This window comes from Corvus brachyrhynchos, unplaced genomic scaffold (genome assembly GCF_000691975.1).
Source record: "Corvus brachyrhynchos isolate BGI_N302 unplaced genomic scaffold, ASM69197v1 scaffold209, whole genome shotgun sequence".
Classification (NCBI taxonomy): Eukaryota; Metazoa; Chordata; class Aves; order Passeriformes; family Corvidae; genus Corvus; species Corvus brachyrhynchos.
In genome coordinates, this window is record NW_008246056.1 from 2,292,413 (window position 1) to 2,309,905 (window position 17,493).

At 50.3% G+C, this 17,493-nt stretch overlaps 2 protein-coding genes across 4 annotated transcripts; both read right to left on the reverse strand.

The window, feature by feature from the left end:
* Nucleotides 1–10: 10 nt before the first annotated feature.
* On the reverse strand, nt 11–5,005 carry LOC103623365 (lactosylceramide 4-alpha-galactosyltransferase). 2 transcript variants are annotated; one of them, XM_017745878.1, is made up of 4 exons: nt 4,915–5,005; nt 3,646–3,756; nt 2,311–2,380; nt 11–1,735 (listed from the first exon to the last, which is right to left on the reverse strand). In XM_017745878.1, exon 4 carries the CDS (start codon nt 1,730–1,732, stop codon nt 599–601), a length of 1,134 nt encoding a protein of 377 aa, XP_017601367.1. In that variant the 5' UTR covers nt 1,733–1,735; nt 2,311–2,380; nt 3,646–3,756; nt 4,915–5,005; the 3' UTR covers nt 11–598. The 2 variants fall into 2 exon arrangements, with proteins under 2 accessions (XP_017601367.1, XP_008640672.2); XM_008642450.2 differs by lacking the exon at nt 2,311–2,380.
* A 4,525-nt stretch (nt 5,006–9,530) lies between these two features.
* On the reverse strand, nt 9,531–17,175 carry LOC103623395 (lactosylceramide 4-alpha-galactosyltransferase-like). 2 transcript variants are annotated; one of them, XM_017745880.1, is made up of 2 exons: nt 17,072–17,175; nt 9,531–11,276 (listed from the first exon to the last, which is right to left on the reverse strand). In XM_017745880.1, the coding sequence occupies exons 1-2, from the start codon at nt 17,138–17,140 to the stop codon at nt 10,149–10,151; spliced, it is 1,197 nt and encodes a 398-aa protein (XP_017601369.1). In that variant the 5' UTR covers nt 17,141–17,175; the 3' UTR covers nt 9,531–10,148. The 2 variants fall into 2 exon arrangements, with proteins under 2 accessions (XP_017601369.1, XP_017601370.1); XM_017745881.1 differs by lacking the exon at nt 17,072–17,175 and adding an exon at nt 11,875–11,985.
* Between the last annotated feature and the right edge of the window lie 318 nt (nt 17,176–17,493).

Genomic DNA, 17,493 nt, shown 5'->3' on the forward strand with positions numbered 1-17,493 from the left:
AGCGGAGGTAACGGCTGGAGCTGTGTCAGGGAGGGTTAGGCTGGATATCAGGAAAAGGTTCTTCCCCCAGAGGGTGGTGGGGCATTGAACAGGGTCCCCCAGGAATGGACACAGCCCCAAGGACAATGCTCTCATGCACAGGGCACGATTGTTGGGGTGTCCCATCCCCTGGCAGGGACAGGGGTTGGATTCAATGATCATTATGGGTGTCTTCCAACTCAGAATATTCCGTGAAATTTTCAAATACTATAGAGAGCAAGGCAGGGGTTCCTACAGCTGTTGAAAGATCACAATGTGCTGCTCAGACCGGGATACAAGGAGGAGCCATTGGAGAACACTAGGAGAGGAACAACCGAGAGACACTGATGGACAAGTTAAACCTTTCTCTGGCCCTGAAGGACAGCAAGAGAGGCTGAACACACGTTCTTCTGTACATTGAAACACAAAGGATCTGAGGCAGGTATCAGGAATGGTACAAAAGCACAGAGGCGTCACACAGAAAACCTGAGCTGGGGTCTAGAAAGCAACTCTGGGGAAGGTCAAAGGCACTCGGCTTCCTTCAGTCTGGGGAGCATCCCTGCAGCCAAGGGCCCACAGGTCACACTGCACGCCTTGCCCACTCTTCAGAGTCCTGTTTCATCTTTGCATAGGTGGCGGGGCAGAACTGGGAATAGAGCTGAGCCAGCAGAGCCTGGGATGGGATCTCTAACTTGGTCCCGTGGCTCAGTTTGTTCCATATGTGCACTGCATAGGTGTGCTCAAGGAGTTTGTGAAGCTCCAAGGCACTGACTGCCTCAAACAGCTTCTTCCAGTCCTGCCAGGGAATAGGATACACAGCTTCTGGGGCAAGAGCACTCACACCTTTGCAGCTCATGCTCTTGATAGTTCTGAGGGAGCACCATTTCTTGAAGACACGAGTTAGGAGCTCTGGGCCCTGGCGCCCCCAGACCCAGCCATTGTAGTTCTGCACAAAGTCCTGCATGCAAAGTTCCATGAACTCGTGCTTGGGCTTAAAGGACAGAAAAGCCCCATTCAGTACGTCTTCACTCTGGATCCCAAGGGCATTGGTGAGGTTCTGCAAGTTCTTAAGCACAATGAAGTCTGTATCCAGGTAGATGCCACCAAATTTCCACATGAGGACAATCCTGCAGGCATCAGACAGAACGGCTAAAATGTGAGGCTCCTGGTAGCGCTGAGGCTGCAAGTACCACTGTGCCAGAGGCGTTCCAGAAAAGAGCTCTGTCAAGTCCAGGGGCTGGATTTCCACGTTGGGGAAGCAGCTCAGCAAGGAGAAAGCCCAGTGCTTGGGTAAGGAGGTGTTCCCTTTGGCCACACCTTTCATGAGCACCTTGACTCTTGACCCAGGGTGTGCCCTGGCTGCTGACTCCACAGAGCACGAGAACAGGTAACTTGGGGTAGTTTGCTCTGATGTCTCCACAAAAAACACATTCCCTGTGGAAGGAGAGGGCCCAGCAGCAATGTTGAGGGAAGAAGGCACATAGTGAGCACAGCTGATTTCATCTGACAAGCCGTAGGGGGGGCCTCTGCTGTTTGGGTCCTCCCAGATGCCCCAGTGCAACTTGTGGTAGACAAAGGATATGAACGTAACGATGAGGATAAACAGAGCCCAGGGCTTGTGGCTCAGCACCACCCTGGTCAGCTTTAGGAGGCAGCTGGGCATCCTGAGCATTCTCTCTCCAGCCGGAGCCTGCTCTCCTGAGACAGCCATCATGATCTGAAAGGAAGGAAAGAAGAGAAAAACCCTGACAGGCGAGGCAGCGCAGTATGAGCCTTCCTTCACAGGTGTGTCCCAGCTTCACCTCAGTGAATAACAAACCCTGGGAACACCATTAGAGACCTCATCTGTCACCTCTAGAACTTCAGGTCCCTGTGAACACGAGACATGGGACACGTACGCAAAGCCCCTGGCAGGAGGAAATAGGAATGCTCCTTATGACCACTCCTGGAGCCCTGTCAACAGACACTGCCCAGGGACAGGTGTTGGTTGTGAGGGGAGTTGTTTTCTCCTGATACACAGCGTGCTCTTCCCCCAAAGCAAACACAAGCCTCAGTCTCCCAGGTTGCTGACCTGGCAGCTGCTGCCTTTCTAAACCAACCACCTGCCCCACTGCTGAGAGCCTGGCTCATTGTTCATGGCATTATAGCCTGGCAGGATGGATGGAGAGTGGGAAAGGAATGGATACAAGGCAGCTCTGGAGGCAGATGCAGACAAAGAAGGACAAGAACTGCCTTAGTAAAGGGAGTTCCAAGGCTGCTTCCCAACCCTGCATGGGCCACGCTGGCTCTGACCTGCTCAGCTCTGCCAGTGGATCCTGGTGGTGGACAGGCAATCCCTCCTACCCTTACTTCCTCTCTTCTTCTGGCAAAAGGGAGGGATGGAGAGGAAGAGATTATTAATGAGGCAGCAACAAACAGATAAGTCAGTCTAGCTCCATCCTCAGCGTTAGCATCAGCACTGCTGCCCTTGCCTCTCCTTAAAGTGAAGGGCAGTAGAAGCAGCACCTCCTGTGCCCACAAGCGAGCCCCAAAGGCCCACGGGCAAGAGCACATGAAGAAGCAGAGAGGAAGGTTGTGGCATTAAGGACCAGAGGAAATGGCCTCAAGTTGTGCCAAGGGAGGTTAGAGTGGACATTACTCAGAATTTTACTCCTGGAAGAGTTACCAGACCTTGGCAGAGACTGCCCGGGAAAGTGGTGGAGCCACCATCCCTGGAGGTATTTGACAGACGTGTAGGTGTGGCACTTAGGCTTACTGGTGGACTGGGCAGAGAGAGCTTTGGGGCTGGAGCCAGGCGTCTCAGAGGTCTCTTCCATCCTAAAGGATTCCATCATTTCTCCTGCCTCCCTGAGCTCCATCTCCAAAGCCGCACGCTCCAGGACAGAAAGGTTTGGGAAACAGGAAAAGCTTTAATCCAACAGCTGTAAGCAAAGAGGCAGGGAATGGGATAGAGAACCCAGCTGACACAGCCCCATTTGTCACTGCCCCTCGATCACTGTGCCTGTGTCACATACGGAGCTTCCCCGTGGCCATTAACGACTTGTCAGCCACCCTGGGAGGCATCCAAATGTCAGAGCATGGAGCCACCAGTGTGCACCAGGCACTGGGGCCGGGGGACAGAGGAGAGGCAGCCGACAGACAAAGCATCAGCTTTGGATCCCCAGAAGGTTTTCTCCTGCACAGAAATGCCAGCGTGTGCTGCCGGTGTTGTAGGCAGCAAAAACCAACCCACCCTGTCTTTTACAGACCCTTTCCATTCCCCACCCTCCACACTGCAGCGGTTGAACCCTGTAAATCATTGTTTGCCTTGCAGGCGCAAGAAGAGAAAGCGGTAGAGGCTTGGGGGGAAGTTCCTGTGCCCTAGAGGGGCAGGAAAGCGCCACTCTAATCTAACCACAAGCAAGGTTCAATGTTACTGGCGCATTTTGAGCAAAAGACAGAACTTTACTACCGTCACATCTCTGTGAAGTCAGAAATACATTTCTGCTTGTGGAGCAGGTAAGACAATGCTTTAGACACTGCATTAGCCAGTGCATTTCTTTGACAAAACAAACACAGGAAGCCTGGCTCTCCCTCTTCCTCTGAAATCACAAGCACCATTCCATAGAAACTGCAAATACTACTCACCGGTCCCTGACTTCAAGACACGTCAGAATACACTGCTCAGCTGGAGAAGAGTTTTAAGAGGTTGGGGTCCGTGAGAGTGCCTGCAACTCTATGGTCTGGCACTTCCTTCTTCTGAAATGAAGAGAGAAAAAGTCTGAATACGTGGAAAAAGACAATAAAGAAGGATGTGACATCACGCATTGAGCCAGTGAGTAGCTCATAAAGAGCATGTACGTAGTCCTGCAAAGGACCAATATAATCATAAAGAAATAGTGAAAAAAACGGCGGAAATTCAGACCCCATTGCCACTACACTTTAGACTGTGGCAGGAAAACAGCTGGTTTTGTTTTCTTCTCCTTTGCTAAGAATTCCCAGTGCTCGCGCTGCTTCTGGGGCTGCCACAGTAACTGAGCTGACCCTTCCATAGAGCTGCCTGCTCCCACCCCAAGGCCAAAGTACGGAATGCTCCTTTGGAAACACACTCTTTGGACCAAACACTTCACTCATTCATTAGGGAATACTCCCTAATAAGCCAGGGACCTCACTGAAGGACTTTGCCACCACGTTCAGGTGCCCCTCATTCTATGACCGTTCCCCCTTGCCCCTGTGATCAAGGCTGGCTGACTTTCCCTTGCACGAGACACGCTGGCACATTCATAAAATCCCACCTTTATCAGTGCAGCCACTAAATGTAGGGTTTACTGCAATTCCCCCTCAGCTGCCTGAAAGAAATATTGCTCTGTAGCGTCCCACACCCCTCTCCTCTCCCCAGATCCTTCCATGCACAGCAGCACCATGGATGGACTCGTGACCATCCTTGTCCCAGCACAGAGACTGCAGAACCACTCTGGGCTACCCGATCCAGTGTTTCACCTCCATTCCTTTCATTCTAGCTTCCCACAGCTCAATTTGTGCCCATTGTGTCTCCTCCCATCTCTGCATTGAACAGAGGAGGGTCTTGCTTGTGTCCTTTACCCACCCGCCTTCAGTCAGGTGTTTGCACACCCTGACCAGACACCCCAGCCGGCTCTAGTCCAAGAAAAGTCAGCAGAGCTCTCCCAGCCTCCCCTCACGCACCGTGTGCTCCAGTCCCCTTCTCACCTTAGTGGCCCTTTGCTGGATCTGCTGCAGTACGGACATGGCTCACTCATCCCGGGATCCCAGAAGCAGCACCCACCACCCCAGGTTTGTCTCACCAGTGCTGAGTGGTGAGCAAGGACTTGCCTAAGGGGTGGATGGATGACCCCCCATCATCCACTGCCTACATTCTCAGTGTCATCTTCTACTTACCAGGTGTCTGCTGGAATCCAACCCAGCAGACAGGAGACACTCTAGGAGGTCCCTGCAGCATGCGGAAGAGAACTTCCTGATACAACTGGCAGGCGAGCCCGGCAGGGGAGGTGTCCCATGGGATGTGCACTTTGCAAACAGAGGAGCACTGATTGGAGGTGGGGTTGCCAGAGGCCGTCTTGGGCACAGTGACCTCGACATGATTTGGTTTCAATTCTCCGTGAAGGGAGGGAGGGTGGAAGGAAGGAAGGAAAGGGGTCAGCACCTTGGACTTCTGGAGGACCAGCTTTGGTCTGTTTGGGACACTGGTTGAGAGAATCCCTTGGGAGGCAGTCCTGAGGGGCCAAGGGGCCCAGGAAGGCTGGACATTCCTCAGGAAGGAGGTCTTATAGGCAGAGTAGGAGCTCTTCCCAGTGTGCTGTAAACTGGTTCAGGGAAGGCTGGCCTGGCTGAACAGCAAACTTCCACTGGGATTCAGGGAAGAACAGAGAGTTTAGCAGCTCTGGAAGAAGGGGCAGGCAACTCAGCAAGACTACAAGGATGTCATGAGCTTAACCAGAGAGAAAATGAGAAAAGTAAAACTCCAGCTAGAAGTCAATCTGCCCCCGGCATAAAAGTTAAGAAAAAAATGCCTTTCCAAACACCTTAATAACAAAAGGAGACCAAGGAGATTCTCCATCCTTTATTGCATGCTGGGGTGGGAACATTGCCTCCAGGGATGAGGAAAGGGCTGAGGTACTCAATGCCTTCTTGACCTCAGCCTTTAACCAAAAGCCCAGTTATCCTCAGGATATCCAGCCTGCTGAGCTGGAAGACAGAAACAGGGAGCAGAATGAAGTCCCCACACTGCAGGAGGAAGTTGTTAGTGAGCTGCTGTGCTGCCTAGACATGCACAAGTCTAGGGAGATGCCATCCTTCCCCCTAAGGCTATGGAGGGAGCTGGTGAAGCAGCTCACAAAACTCCACTCTCCATCGCTTATCAGCAGTCCTGGTTAACTGGAGAGCTCCTGGGTGACTGGATGTGGGCCAACATGACACCCATCTGTGAGAAGGCTTGGAAGGACAACTGGGAGAACCACAGGCCTGTCAGCCTGACCTCAGTGCCAGGGAAGGGTGTTGGGGTCTCTCCCCCTACCATGGAGCCCTGGGAGACGGCCCTGGGGGGGAGGCACGGGGTTTCCCTGCCCCTGGTCAGCCTCATTCCCTATTGGTTGGTTTGTGTTTCCCTGTGTGGCCAAGGTCCCTCAGGTCCCATGACTGGGGGCAGTTCCTGAGCAGAGCCCCGGCTGTGCGGCTGGAGAAATAAACATCTCTGAAACATCTACCAAGAATCCATCCATATATATTTCCTTTCCACAGGACTCCTGGTTTGATATATGCTTGTTACAGTAATCCCCACTGTAACAAACTGGTGGAGGAATGCGGGCAAGACACCGATCCGTGAGGAAAATTTGTGAGTAAAATAACCACTCTAGACCTCTCTCTTCTCATGTTGGTTTGGATATTCTCTCTGGACTATGGAAGAATCGTGGGAAATGGGGCTCTCTGAGCCACAGAAAAAAATGTATCTAGAAGTAAAAGGAATCCTTGAACAACAAAACAAAAAAGTAATGCAACTGGGAGATTTAGAACATTTTTTTATCTGGCTTTTCAAAAGGTTCTCCTATATTTCTCGAGACTTACTTTTTGATATCAAACCTCCTGGATCTTGTGAGGGGTGTTTCTGGGATGAGATCTGGGATAAGGTAAGGGATCAAAGAGAAGCTTTCCGTGCATACCTTATAATCAGGGAAGCTCATTCTAGCTTCCCACAGCTCAATTTGTGCCCATTGTGTCTCCTCCCATCTCTGCATTGAACAGAGGAGGGTCTTGCTTGTGTCCTTTACCCACCCGCCTTCAGTCAGGTGTTTGCACACCCTGACCAGACACCCCAGCCGGCTCTAGTCCAAGAAAAGTCAGCAGAGCTCTCCCAGCCTCCCCTCACGCACCGTGTGCTCCAGTCCCCTTCTCACCTTAGTGGCCCTTTGCTGGATCTGCTGTAGTACAGACATGGCTCACTCATCCCGGGATCCCAGAAGCAGCACCCACCCCAGGTGTGTCTCACCAGTGCTGAGTGGTGAGCAAGGACTTGCCTAAGGGGTAGATGGATGACCCCCCATCATCCACTGCCTACATTCTCAGTGTCATCTTCTACTTACCAGGTGTCTGCTGGAATCCAACCCAGCAGACAGGAGACACTCTAGGAGGTCCCTGCAGCATGCGGAAGAGAACTTCCTGATACAACTGGCAGGCGAGCCCGGCAGGGGAGGTGTCCCATGGGATGTGCACTTTGCAAACAGAGGAGCACTGATTGGAGGTGGGGTTACCAGAGGCCATCTTGGGCACAGTGACCGTGACATGATTTGGTTTCAATTCTCCGTGAAGGGAGGGAGGGTGGAAGGAAGGAAGGGGGTCAGCACCTTGGACTTCTGGAGGACAGGCTTTGGTCTGTTCAGGACACTGGTTGAGAGAATCCCTTGGGAAGCAGTCCTGAGGGGCCAAGGGGCCCAGGAAGGCTGGACATTCCTCAGGAAGGAGGTCTTATAGGCAGAGTAGGAGCTCTTCCCAGTGTGCTGTAAACTGGTTCAGGGAAGGCTGGCCTGGCTGAACAGCAAACTTCCACTGGGATTCAGGGAAGAACAGAGAGTTTAGCAGCTCTGGAAGAAGGGGCAGGCAACTCAGCAAGACTACAAGGATGTCATGAGCTTAACCAGAGAGAAAACGAGAAAAGTAAAACTCCAGCTAGAAGTCAATCTGCCCCCAGCATAACGATGCCAAGGGGGGGATGAAACGGGGGAGGGAAGAAATTAAACCTTCTCCTGCCTCAGTTTCAACACAAAGCATGCCCGGAGACTTCTGTCTCCCCATTGTCAGCCCTAAGATGTTCCACAGAATCTGTTTGGACATTTAAAGACTCAGGAGGGTGGCTTGTTTTGACTCGAAACTGATCTTGTTATGTTTATCCAGTTGTTTTCATTATCCTTTATTAAAATAAAACGGGTGAGATGTTGGGGTCTCTCCCCCTGCCATAGAGCCCTGGGAGATGGGCCCTGGGGGGGAGACACAGCCTTTCCCTGCCCCTGGTCTGCCTCGTTCCTGATTGGTTGGTGTGTGTTCCCCGGTGTGGCCAAGGTCCCTTGGGTCCCATGACTGGGGGAGTTCCTGAGAGGTTAACTGGAGAGCTCCTGGGTGACTGGATGTGGGCCAACATGACACCCATCTGTGAGAAGGCTTGGAAGGACAACTGGGAGAACCACAGGCCTGTCAGCCTGACCTCAGTGCCACGGAAGGGCATGGAACAGATTACCTTGAGTGCAATCACACGATGTGTGCTGCAGCACTGGGGCATCAGGCCCAGTCAGCATGGGTTCAAGCAGGTCCTGCTTGGCTGACCCAATCTCCTCCAATGAAAACCTAATGGATGGGGAAAGGCTATGGGTGTCGTGTACCTGGGCCTTCAGTAAAGCCTTTGATCACTGTCTCCCACAGTGTTCTCCTGGAGAGCATTGTGCTGGCAGCCCACGGCTTTAACAGGTTCCCCGTTTGCTGAGGAAAAGCTGCCTGGATGGCCAAGCACAGAGAGTGGTGGTGGAGTTAATCCAGCTGGCAGTGGGTCACTGGTGCTGTGCCCCTGGGCCCACTTTCAGGGCCAGTCCTGTTTCATATCTTTGAGGTTCAACAAGGCCAAGTGCTGGGTCCTGCCCCTGGGTCACAACAACCCCAGGCAGCGGCAGAGCCTGGGACAGAGGGGCTGGAAAGGACCTGGGGGTGCTGATGACAGCAGCTGAACATGAGCCAGGCCCAGATGGGCAAGAAGCCCAATGGCGCCTGGGCCGGGTCAGCAACAGTGTGGCCAGCAGGACCAGGGCAGTGGCTGTCCCCTGTCATGGGTACTGGTGAGGCCTCACCCCAAGTGCTGTGTCCTGTTCTGGGCCTGTCACTGCAAGATGGACACTGAGGGGCTGGAGTGAGTCTGGGGAAGGGAACGGAGCTGGGGAAGGGGCTGGAGCACAAGTCTGATGAGGAGCGGCTCAGGGAGCTGGGGGTGTTTAACCTGGAGGAGAAGAGGCTCAGGGGGGACCCTCTCACTCTCTACAGCTCCCTGACAGGAGGGTGCAGCCAGGGGGGTGTCAGGCTCTGCACCCAGGGAACAAGGGACAGGACGAGGGGAAATGAAAAGAAGGGTTTGGGTTGGAAAGGACAGTAAAGATCATCTTGTTCCACCGCTCCTGCCATGGGCAGGGACACCTTCCACTATTATCCCAGGTGTCTCAGAGTCCCATCCAGCCTGGCCTTGGACACTGCCAGGAATGGGGCAGCCACAGCTTCTCTGGGCAACGTGCACCAGGGCCTCAGCACCCTCACTGGGAACAATTTCTGCCTCATATGCAATCTAAACCTGCTCTCTGTCAGTGTGAAGCCATTCCCCCTTGTCAAGAGTCTCTCTCCATCTTTCCTGTGGGCTCCCTTCAGGCACTGCAAGGCCACAATGAGGTCACCCCAAAGCCTTCCCTTCTCCAGGCTGAACAATCCCAGTTCCCTCAGCCTTTCCTCCCAGCAGAGCTGCTCCATCCCTCTGCTCCCCTTGGTGTCCCTGCTCTGGACTGGCTCCAGCAGCTCCCTGTCCTTCCTGTGCTGGATCCCAGGGCTGGATACAGCACTCCCTGCACCAAGGTAGGTTCAGCTTGGATGTGAGGAAAAATGTCAGCATGCTTCAGCACTGTGTGCCACAAGCTCCCCGGGGAAGTGGTGGAGTCACCATCCGTGGAAGTGCTCCAAAAAAAGAGTACACAGGGCACTTTGGGATAATGACTAGTGGGTGTGGTGATACTGAATTAAAGGTTGGACTCAATGATCTTGGAGGTCTTTTCCAACCTTCACATGCTTCTGCTATCTTATTTTTGTCGCTGGGGACACTGGTCTGAGTCCTGGACTTGGTCCTTTGACTGATGTGGACATGTCTCCCTCTGGACGTCCACAAGGGGCTCAATATTCCAGTGAAAGGAACGTACAGGTTCTGATGTAAATGTAAATGAAACACAAAGGATCTGAGGCAGGTATCAGGAATGGTACAAAAGCACAGAGGCGTCACACAGAAAACCTGAGCTGGGGTCTAGAAAGCAACTCTGGGGAAGGTCAAAGGCACTCGGCTTCCTTCAGTCTGGGGAGCATCCCTGCAGCCAAGGGCCCACAGGTCACACTGCACGCCTTGCCCACTCTTCAGAGTCCTGTTTCATCTTTGCATAGGTGGCGGGGCAGAACTGGGAATAGAGCTGAGCCAGCAGAGCCTGGGATGGGATCTCTAACTTGGTCCCGTGGCTCAGTTTGTTCCATATGTGCACTGCATAGGTGTGCTCAAGGAGTTTGTGAAGCTCCAAGGCACTGACTGCCTCAAACAGCTTCTTCCAGTCCTGCCAGGGAATAGGATACACAGCTTCTGGGGCAAGAGCACTCACACCTTTGCAGCTCATGCTCTTGATAGTTCTGAGGGAGCACCATTTCTTGAAGACACGAGTTAGGAGCTCTGGGCCCTGGCGCCCCCAGACCCAGCCATTGTAGTTCTGCACAAAGTCCTGCATGCAAAGTTCCATGAACTCGTGCTTGGGCTTAAAGGACAGAAAAGCCCCATTCAGTACGTCTTCACTCTGGATCCCAAGGGCATTGGTGAGGTTCTGCAAGTTCTTAAGCACAATGAAGTCTGTATCCAGGTAGATGCCACCAAATTTCCACATGAGGACAATCCTGCAGGCATCAGACAGGACGGCAAAATAATGAGGCTCCCAGTGCCTCAGAGGCCACAAGTACCACTGTGCCAGAGGCGTTCCAGAAAAGAGCTCTGTCAAGTCCAGGGGCTGGATTTCCACGTTGGGGAAGCAGCTCAGCAAGGAGAAAGCCCAGTGCTTGGATAAGGAGGTGTTCCCTTTGGCCACGCCTTTCATGAGGACCGTGACCCTTGACCGAGGGTGTGCCCTGGCTGCTGACTCCACAGAGCACGAGAACAGGTAACTTGGGGTAGTTTGCTCTGATGTCTCCACAAAAAACACATTCCCTGTGGAAGGAGAGGGCCCAGCAGCAATGTTGAGGGAAGAAGGCACATAGTGAGCACAGCTGATTTCATCTGACAAGCCGTAGGGGTGGCCTCTGCTCTTTAGGTCCTCCCAGATGCCCAAGTGCAACTTGATGTAGGCGAAGGATACGAATATAAAGATGAGGATAAACAGTGCCCAGGGCTTGTGGCTCAGCACCACCCTGGTCAGCTTTAGGAGGCAGCTGGGCATCCTGAGCATTCTCTCTCCAGCCGGAGCCTGCTCTCCTGAGACACCCTGAAGGGAAGGAAAGAGAAAACCTGACAGACGAGGCATCACAGTATGAGTCTTTCTTCACAGGTGTGTCCCACCTTCACCGCAGTGCAAAACAAACCCTGGGAACACCATTAGAGACCTCATCTGTTGCCCTCTAGAACTTGCCGTCATTCTGAACATAAAACACATATTCAAGAAACTCTGGCAGGAGGAAACCAATCAAGCAGGGAACAGGACAAAGAACCCAGCTGGCACAATCCTGATGACAAAACTCATTTTCCCCTTGATCACTGTGTGGGGGTCACATATGGAGCTTCTCATGTGCCCTGAAAATGGCTTGTCAGATGCACTGGGACTTGGGCAACAGAGGAGAGGAAGCCGATACACAGATGATCGGTTCTGGATCCCCAGAAGGTTTTCTCCTCCCACACAGAAATGCCAGCGTGTGCTGCCAGTGCTACAGGCAGCAAATACCAACCCACCCTTTTACAGACCTACCACTCCACTCTCCACACCCCACCTTGCTGAACCCTGTAAATCATTTTTTAAGCTGTAGAAGACAATGTGGCACAAGCTTGGTGGGACAGAGATAGAGCTGTAGAGAAGGCCGGAAACTCACCTGTCCCTGCTTTCAAGAAACCACAGAATTCCCTGCTCAGCTGGAAAAGATATTTAAGACATTAAAGTCTATGAGCATGCCTACAGCTCTACGGTCTGGCACTTCCTTCTTCTAAAAAGGAAGGGTGAGAAATGGAGTCCGAGCACAGGTGGAAAAAAAACGGGGAGGATGTGACATCATTCATCTGTACTGAGTAGGTGATACAAAGGTCACACAGAGCCACTGCGAACAAACTGTTAGTTATAAAGTAATAAAAAAAGAAAAAAAGAGGAAATTGAAACCCCACTGTTGAGATACTTTAGACTGTGGCAGGAAAACGGCTGGTTTTGTTTTCTTCTCCTTTGCTAAGAATTCCCAGTGCTCGCGCTGCTTCTGGGGCTGCCACAGTAACTGAGCTGACCCTTCCATAGAGCTGCCTGCTCCCACCCCAAGGCCAAAGTACGGAATGCTCCTTTGGAAACACACTCTTTGGACCAAACACTTCACTCATTCATTAGGGAATACTCCCTAATAAGCCAGGGACCTCACTGAAGGACTTTGCCACCACGTTCAGGTGCCCCTCATTCTATGACCGTTCCCCCTTGCCCCTGTGATCAAGGCTGGCTGACTTTCCCTTGCACGAGACACGCTGGCACATTCATAAAATCCCACCTTTATCAGTGCAGCCACTAAATGTAGGGTTTACTGCAATTCCCCCTCAGCTGCCTGAAAGAAATATTGCTCTGTAGCGTCCCACACCCCTCTCCTCTCCCCAGATCCTTCCATGCACAGCAGCACCATGGATGGACTCGTGACCATCCTTGTCCCAGCACAGAGACTGCAGAACCACTCTGGGCTACCCGATCCAGTGTTTCACCTCCATTCCTTTCATTCTAGCTTCCCACAGCTCAATTTGTGCCCATTGTGTCTCCTCCCATCTCTGCATTGAACAGAGGAGGGTCTTGCTTGTGTCCTTTACCCACCCGCCTTCAGTCAGGTGTTTGCACACCCTGACCAGACACCCCAGCCGGCTCTAGTCCAAGAAAAGTCAGCAGAGCTCTCCCAGCCTCCCCTCACGCACCGTGTGCTCCAGTCCCCTTCTCACCTTAGTGGCCCTTTGCTGGATCTGCTGCAGTACGGACCTGGCTCACTCATCCCGGGATCCCAGAAGCAGCACCCACCCCAGGTGTGTCTCACCAGTGCTGAGTGATGGACGAGGATCACTCCCCATGACCTTGCAGGCCATGCTCCACAGGCTGTGGGGCCATCTGCTGGCTTCTGGTCCAGGGAACCACCAGGCCCTTTTCTGCCCAGATGCTTTCCAGCAAAATACTGCCTATCATTTTCATGGCCTTGCTTACTAAATTTAAAAGCCAAGTTAACCAATACAGGGCTTGAAAGTAACAAACAAAAAATGTGTCCAAACAAGAATTGCAAAATGCACAGGGACACCTCACTGCACAAGGTAAAGGCTGAAATTGAAATACCATTAAGGATCCCTTGTTCCAAGCACAGAAGGGATAAAACAAAGGAAACAAACACAGGGCTGCCTCTGCAGATGATCTTGTAACTCCACCATGCAAGGACTGCCACCAGTCTGCTGCCGCTGGATCAGCACATGCTCACATGCGTTCAGTGCAGCCTGCTCTGAGCAAAGTGACTTCCTGCCCTACATGAATAACTGTGCTTCACTGGTATTTCCTTGGTAGCAAAACCACAGACAGGAAGAAAGGGAAACAACCCAAACTAGATGATAATTGAATGATTGAATGATGGTACAGCATGAATTGTGCAGGAAACCAACTTACATGAAGCCAAAAATCATCCTGCATCCCTGCAATCCTCTACTTTCCAAACTGTAACAGCAGATATTCAGAAGTCCCTGAAAGCTGGCAAATTATTCCTAATAGGAAAAAGTGTGCATTATTGAGTGATATTCTTATAAGAGATCATATGATCTTCATGACAGTTCAAACAGTGATAACAAATGGCAAGAAATGAACTGTAAAAATTTTTTAAGGGCATGCATTTAGTGATATCAGAGAATGAAATGTAACATTCTCAGTTTGCACGGAAAGCAATTAGGATTGTTTTTACATAATTATAGTAGACCTGTGTAATTCTCAGAGTATGAGTTCTGTAGAAGGTTTTAGAACCACCAGGCCTAAATCTTAGTGTACCAAGTAATAACAAGTGTTTTAGCCAGAGGTGATCAGACGATTATAGGAAAACCATAGTTGTCCATATTGCAGAAATGCAGGTGTTGTTTCAAAAACAGAATATAAACTGAGCATGTGAATAAGGACTTCGCTATTGTTTCCCTTCTAGGATTTAATTGATATAGCTAATACCTAGGTAATTAAGAGATTCAGCATATGAAGCTGGATAGGCCTGCAAATTAGCAGGACATTACAGGAAAGAGGGTGCAAAGGGATGATCTAGCTATTAGCAAATATATGTGTATCTATAGATACATCATATACTACTAAATAAAATGGATTTGCAATGTAATTCTTTGTTGCCCCTCAGAACATGCAGAGAAACTAGAGGTGGGTTTGCATCTTAAGCTGGGCAAGACGCTTTGGTTGATCCCAGCATTTTCCAGCAATAGATGTGCCCTCTAGTGGCCAAGTCAACTGTCATTCCTGCAGTTCTGGGCACTAAAAATCCCCGTCTGGGTTTAAGGAAAGCTCTGCTGGGGTAGCAAAGCAGAGGGTGGCAAGGGACCCAGCGCTGGAGGAGTCACACCTGGGGCCGGCTGGAGGATCTGGTACACCTGAGATCAGCCAGAATTTGTCATGAACATCCAGTCTTCACGGGCTAAATGAAAGTACACCATGGTATAGCTTCACTTCTTTCTTTGTTTTATTACTGCTTGTTGTTGTTGTGTATTTTTATCAAGACTTCAACTCCTTTATGGCATTAAACTACACAAAAGCTATGTTTGAATGTACATCCAGCACAAACGCAGCAACACAGCTCTGGTCAGCCTTGGAAAAAGTGTTTGCACCAGCCCCTGTTGTGTTCAGGGGAGCAAACCAAATACCCTTGAGTTTAGTGATGTCCTTTCAGGCAAATGTGTGGACATTGGAACTGCAAAACACCGGAGGGGGTATTTGTAAATTTGCTACAAATTCAGTAATAGAGAGGAGAGGACAAGGTCCAGCAAAATACTGCTGTATACCCAGGTAGCTGCTAAGGGTCTGGAACAATAAATATCATCTATCACAAGCAGCCTGAGAGAAATATTTTGGGCACCCACCAGAAAGCAGCTGAAGATCTCCATTTTCTCCAGATTTACATTACTAATGAGAGTAGAAGAGGTGAGACTTGACAATAACAGCATTCAGCAGGCGACTAATCAGTCTGCTAGAAATAGAAACACAGTGGTGCCCACCAGGGATGAATCCACCAGCAAATTCCCCTATAGTATTTAGGGGAATTAGTTTTTAGTATTTTACCAACAGCTTTAGAGCTCCTCCTCCTGAACCCAGAGAGGACGGCAGACCGAGCACGTGTGAATGTTTGAGGTAAGAAGAGAGCAAATATTGTAAATGTAGTATATTAGACCAATAAAATACTGCAGCTGAAGGCAGAGGACATTTAAGGCACCTGTCTTAACTGTATCTTCTGTATTAATCACAACTTCACCTTTCCAGAATGAACCCTGCAAGATCCAATTCACTTACAGTGGATTTAGAACTAAATTTTCTCCTGAAATAAAAGAAAGGAGTATAAACACCCTCTTGTATAGCTGTAATGAAATACTGGATAGACACTCTATGGGCTAAGATGCATTAAAAGCAAGCCACAGCAAAGAGAGGATGAGAGGAGCAAGTTTCTACAAAAAAATAAACAGATTGAGGGAAGAAATGATATGGCAGTTTTAACAGCCACTGATTCCCAGATCACTGTACACAAAGCAACCACAGATGTGATGGCATCTTACTGAAGCTGTCCAGAAAAAAATATCTACAGACTCTGTTAATTCGCAATAGAAAATATCAATGATGTACCTAAGTAATGATCACAAACAGAAAAGCAAATAGCCAGACATGGCAGCATCATCACGTTTCAATTCAGCCTCCCTAAATACAATAAGCAGTAGCCCAAGATGAATGGAAAACCGTCAGTAATGCTGTTACACTTAGTAGGAAATTTGTGGGCTCAGGTTTGTCAAGGAGGACCTGCCTCTCATGAACATGTGCTGGCTGGGCTTGGCCCCCTGGTTGGTCACGCTCACTATGATCTGTTCCATAGTCTGCCTTGGTATCAAGGTCAGGCTCATGGGCCTGTGGCTCTCCAGATCCTCCTTTCAGCCTTCTTGTAGATGGGTGTCACATTGGCTAACCCCCAGTCCTCTGGGACTTTCCCAGTTCACAAGGGCTGCCAGTAAATGATGGAGAGCAGCTCAGTGAGTTTGTCCACCTGCTCCCTCAGTCTCCTTGAGCGGATCCCACCCAGCCCCGTAGACTTGAGCACTTTTAAGTGGAGCAGCAGGTCACTGTTTCCTCCTGGACTACAGGGGGTTATCCTGTCCCTATCTTCCAGCTCAGGGGGCTTGACACCCTGATAATAACTGGTCTTTCAGTTAAAGACTGAAGCAAAGAAGTCATCAAGTATCTCAGCCTTTTCCGCATCCTTGGTGGCAGTGTTTCCCCTCTTATCCAGTAAAGGATGGAGAGTCTCCTTGGCTCTCTAGTATTAATGCATTTGGAAAAAAAATTTTTGTTATCTCTTGTGGCACTTGCCAGATTAAATTCTACCTGGGTCTTTGGCCTTTCTAACTTTCTCCCTGCATAACCTAATGATACCCTTGTAATCCTCCTGAGCCACTTCCCCCTTATTCCAAAGCTGGTAATTTTTTTTTTCCCCCTTGAGTTCAGTCAGAAGCTCCCTGTTCATCCAGGCCAGTCTCCTTCCCTGCTGGCTTGTCTTACAGCATACTGGGATGGCCTGTTCCTGTGCCTTTCAGATGTTCTTCTTGAAGAATGTCCAGCCTTCCTGCACCCTTTGCCCCTCAGGACTGCTTCCCAAGGGACTGTCTCAACCAGTGCCCTGAACAGGCCAAAGTCTGGAAGTCCAAGGTAGAAGTTTTTAAGAACTGAAAACTCATTTCAAGACTACTATGCTCAAGATAGACTCCAATCATCACATCTCCCACCAGCCCTTCTCTGTTCACAAACAGCAGGGCCCAGCATTCCCAAGTTCCTCTTACCTGTGGCCAGATGCAGAAATTAATTTTAGGTTGTTTCAAAGTGATCTCTGAACTCCCTTCCAGTCTCATTCCCTACTGATCTTCTGTCTCTCTAGCAGGCTTCATGTTCCTTCTGCAACAGGGAAAAAAAAAAGGATTAATAATATTTGTAGCTTTACTATCTTTTGAAAATTGTTTTCAAACAGTGTTTTCTACAGTCTTGTGGTGTTGCTGTATTTAACTTGCCAGACCTCATGTGCCTACTTTATTTTCCCCCTGGATACAAATGCCATTTTGAAGAGTGCTTTATACTTCTCATACCTCTGCCAGCATATTACAGGATGCTGTTTGGCTTCATCATTATACACAAATTTAAACGTCAAGACCTCAGCTTGGGCTGTAATGGCAGGGTGTAGCTGAGTGACCTCTTCCTGCACTTGTCT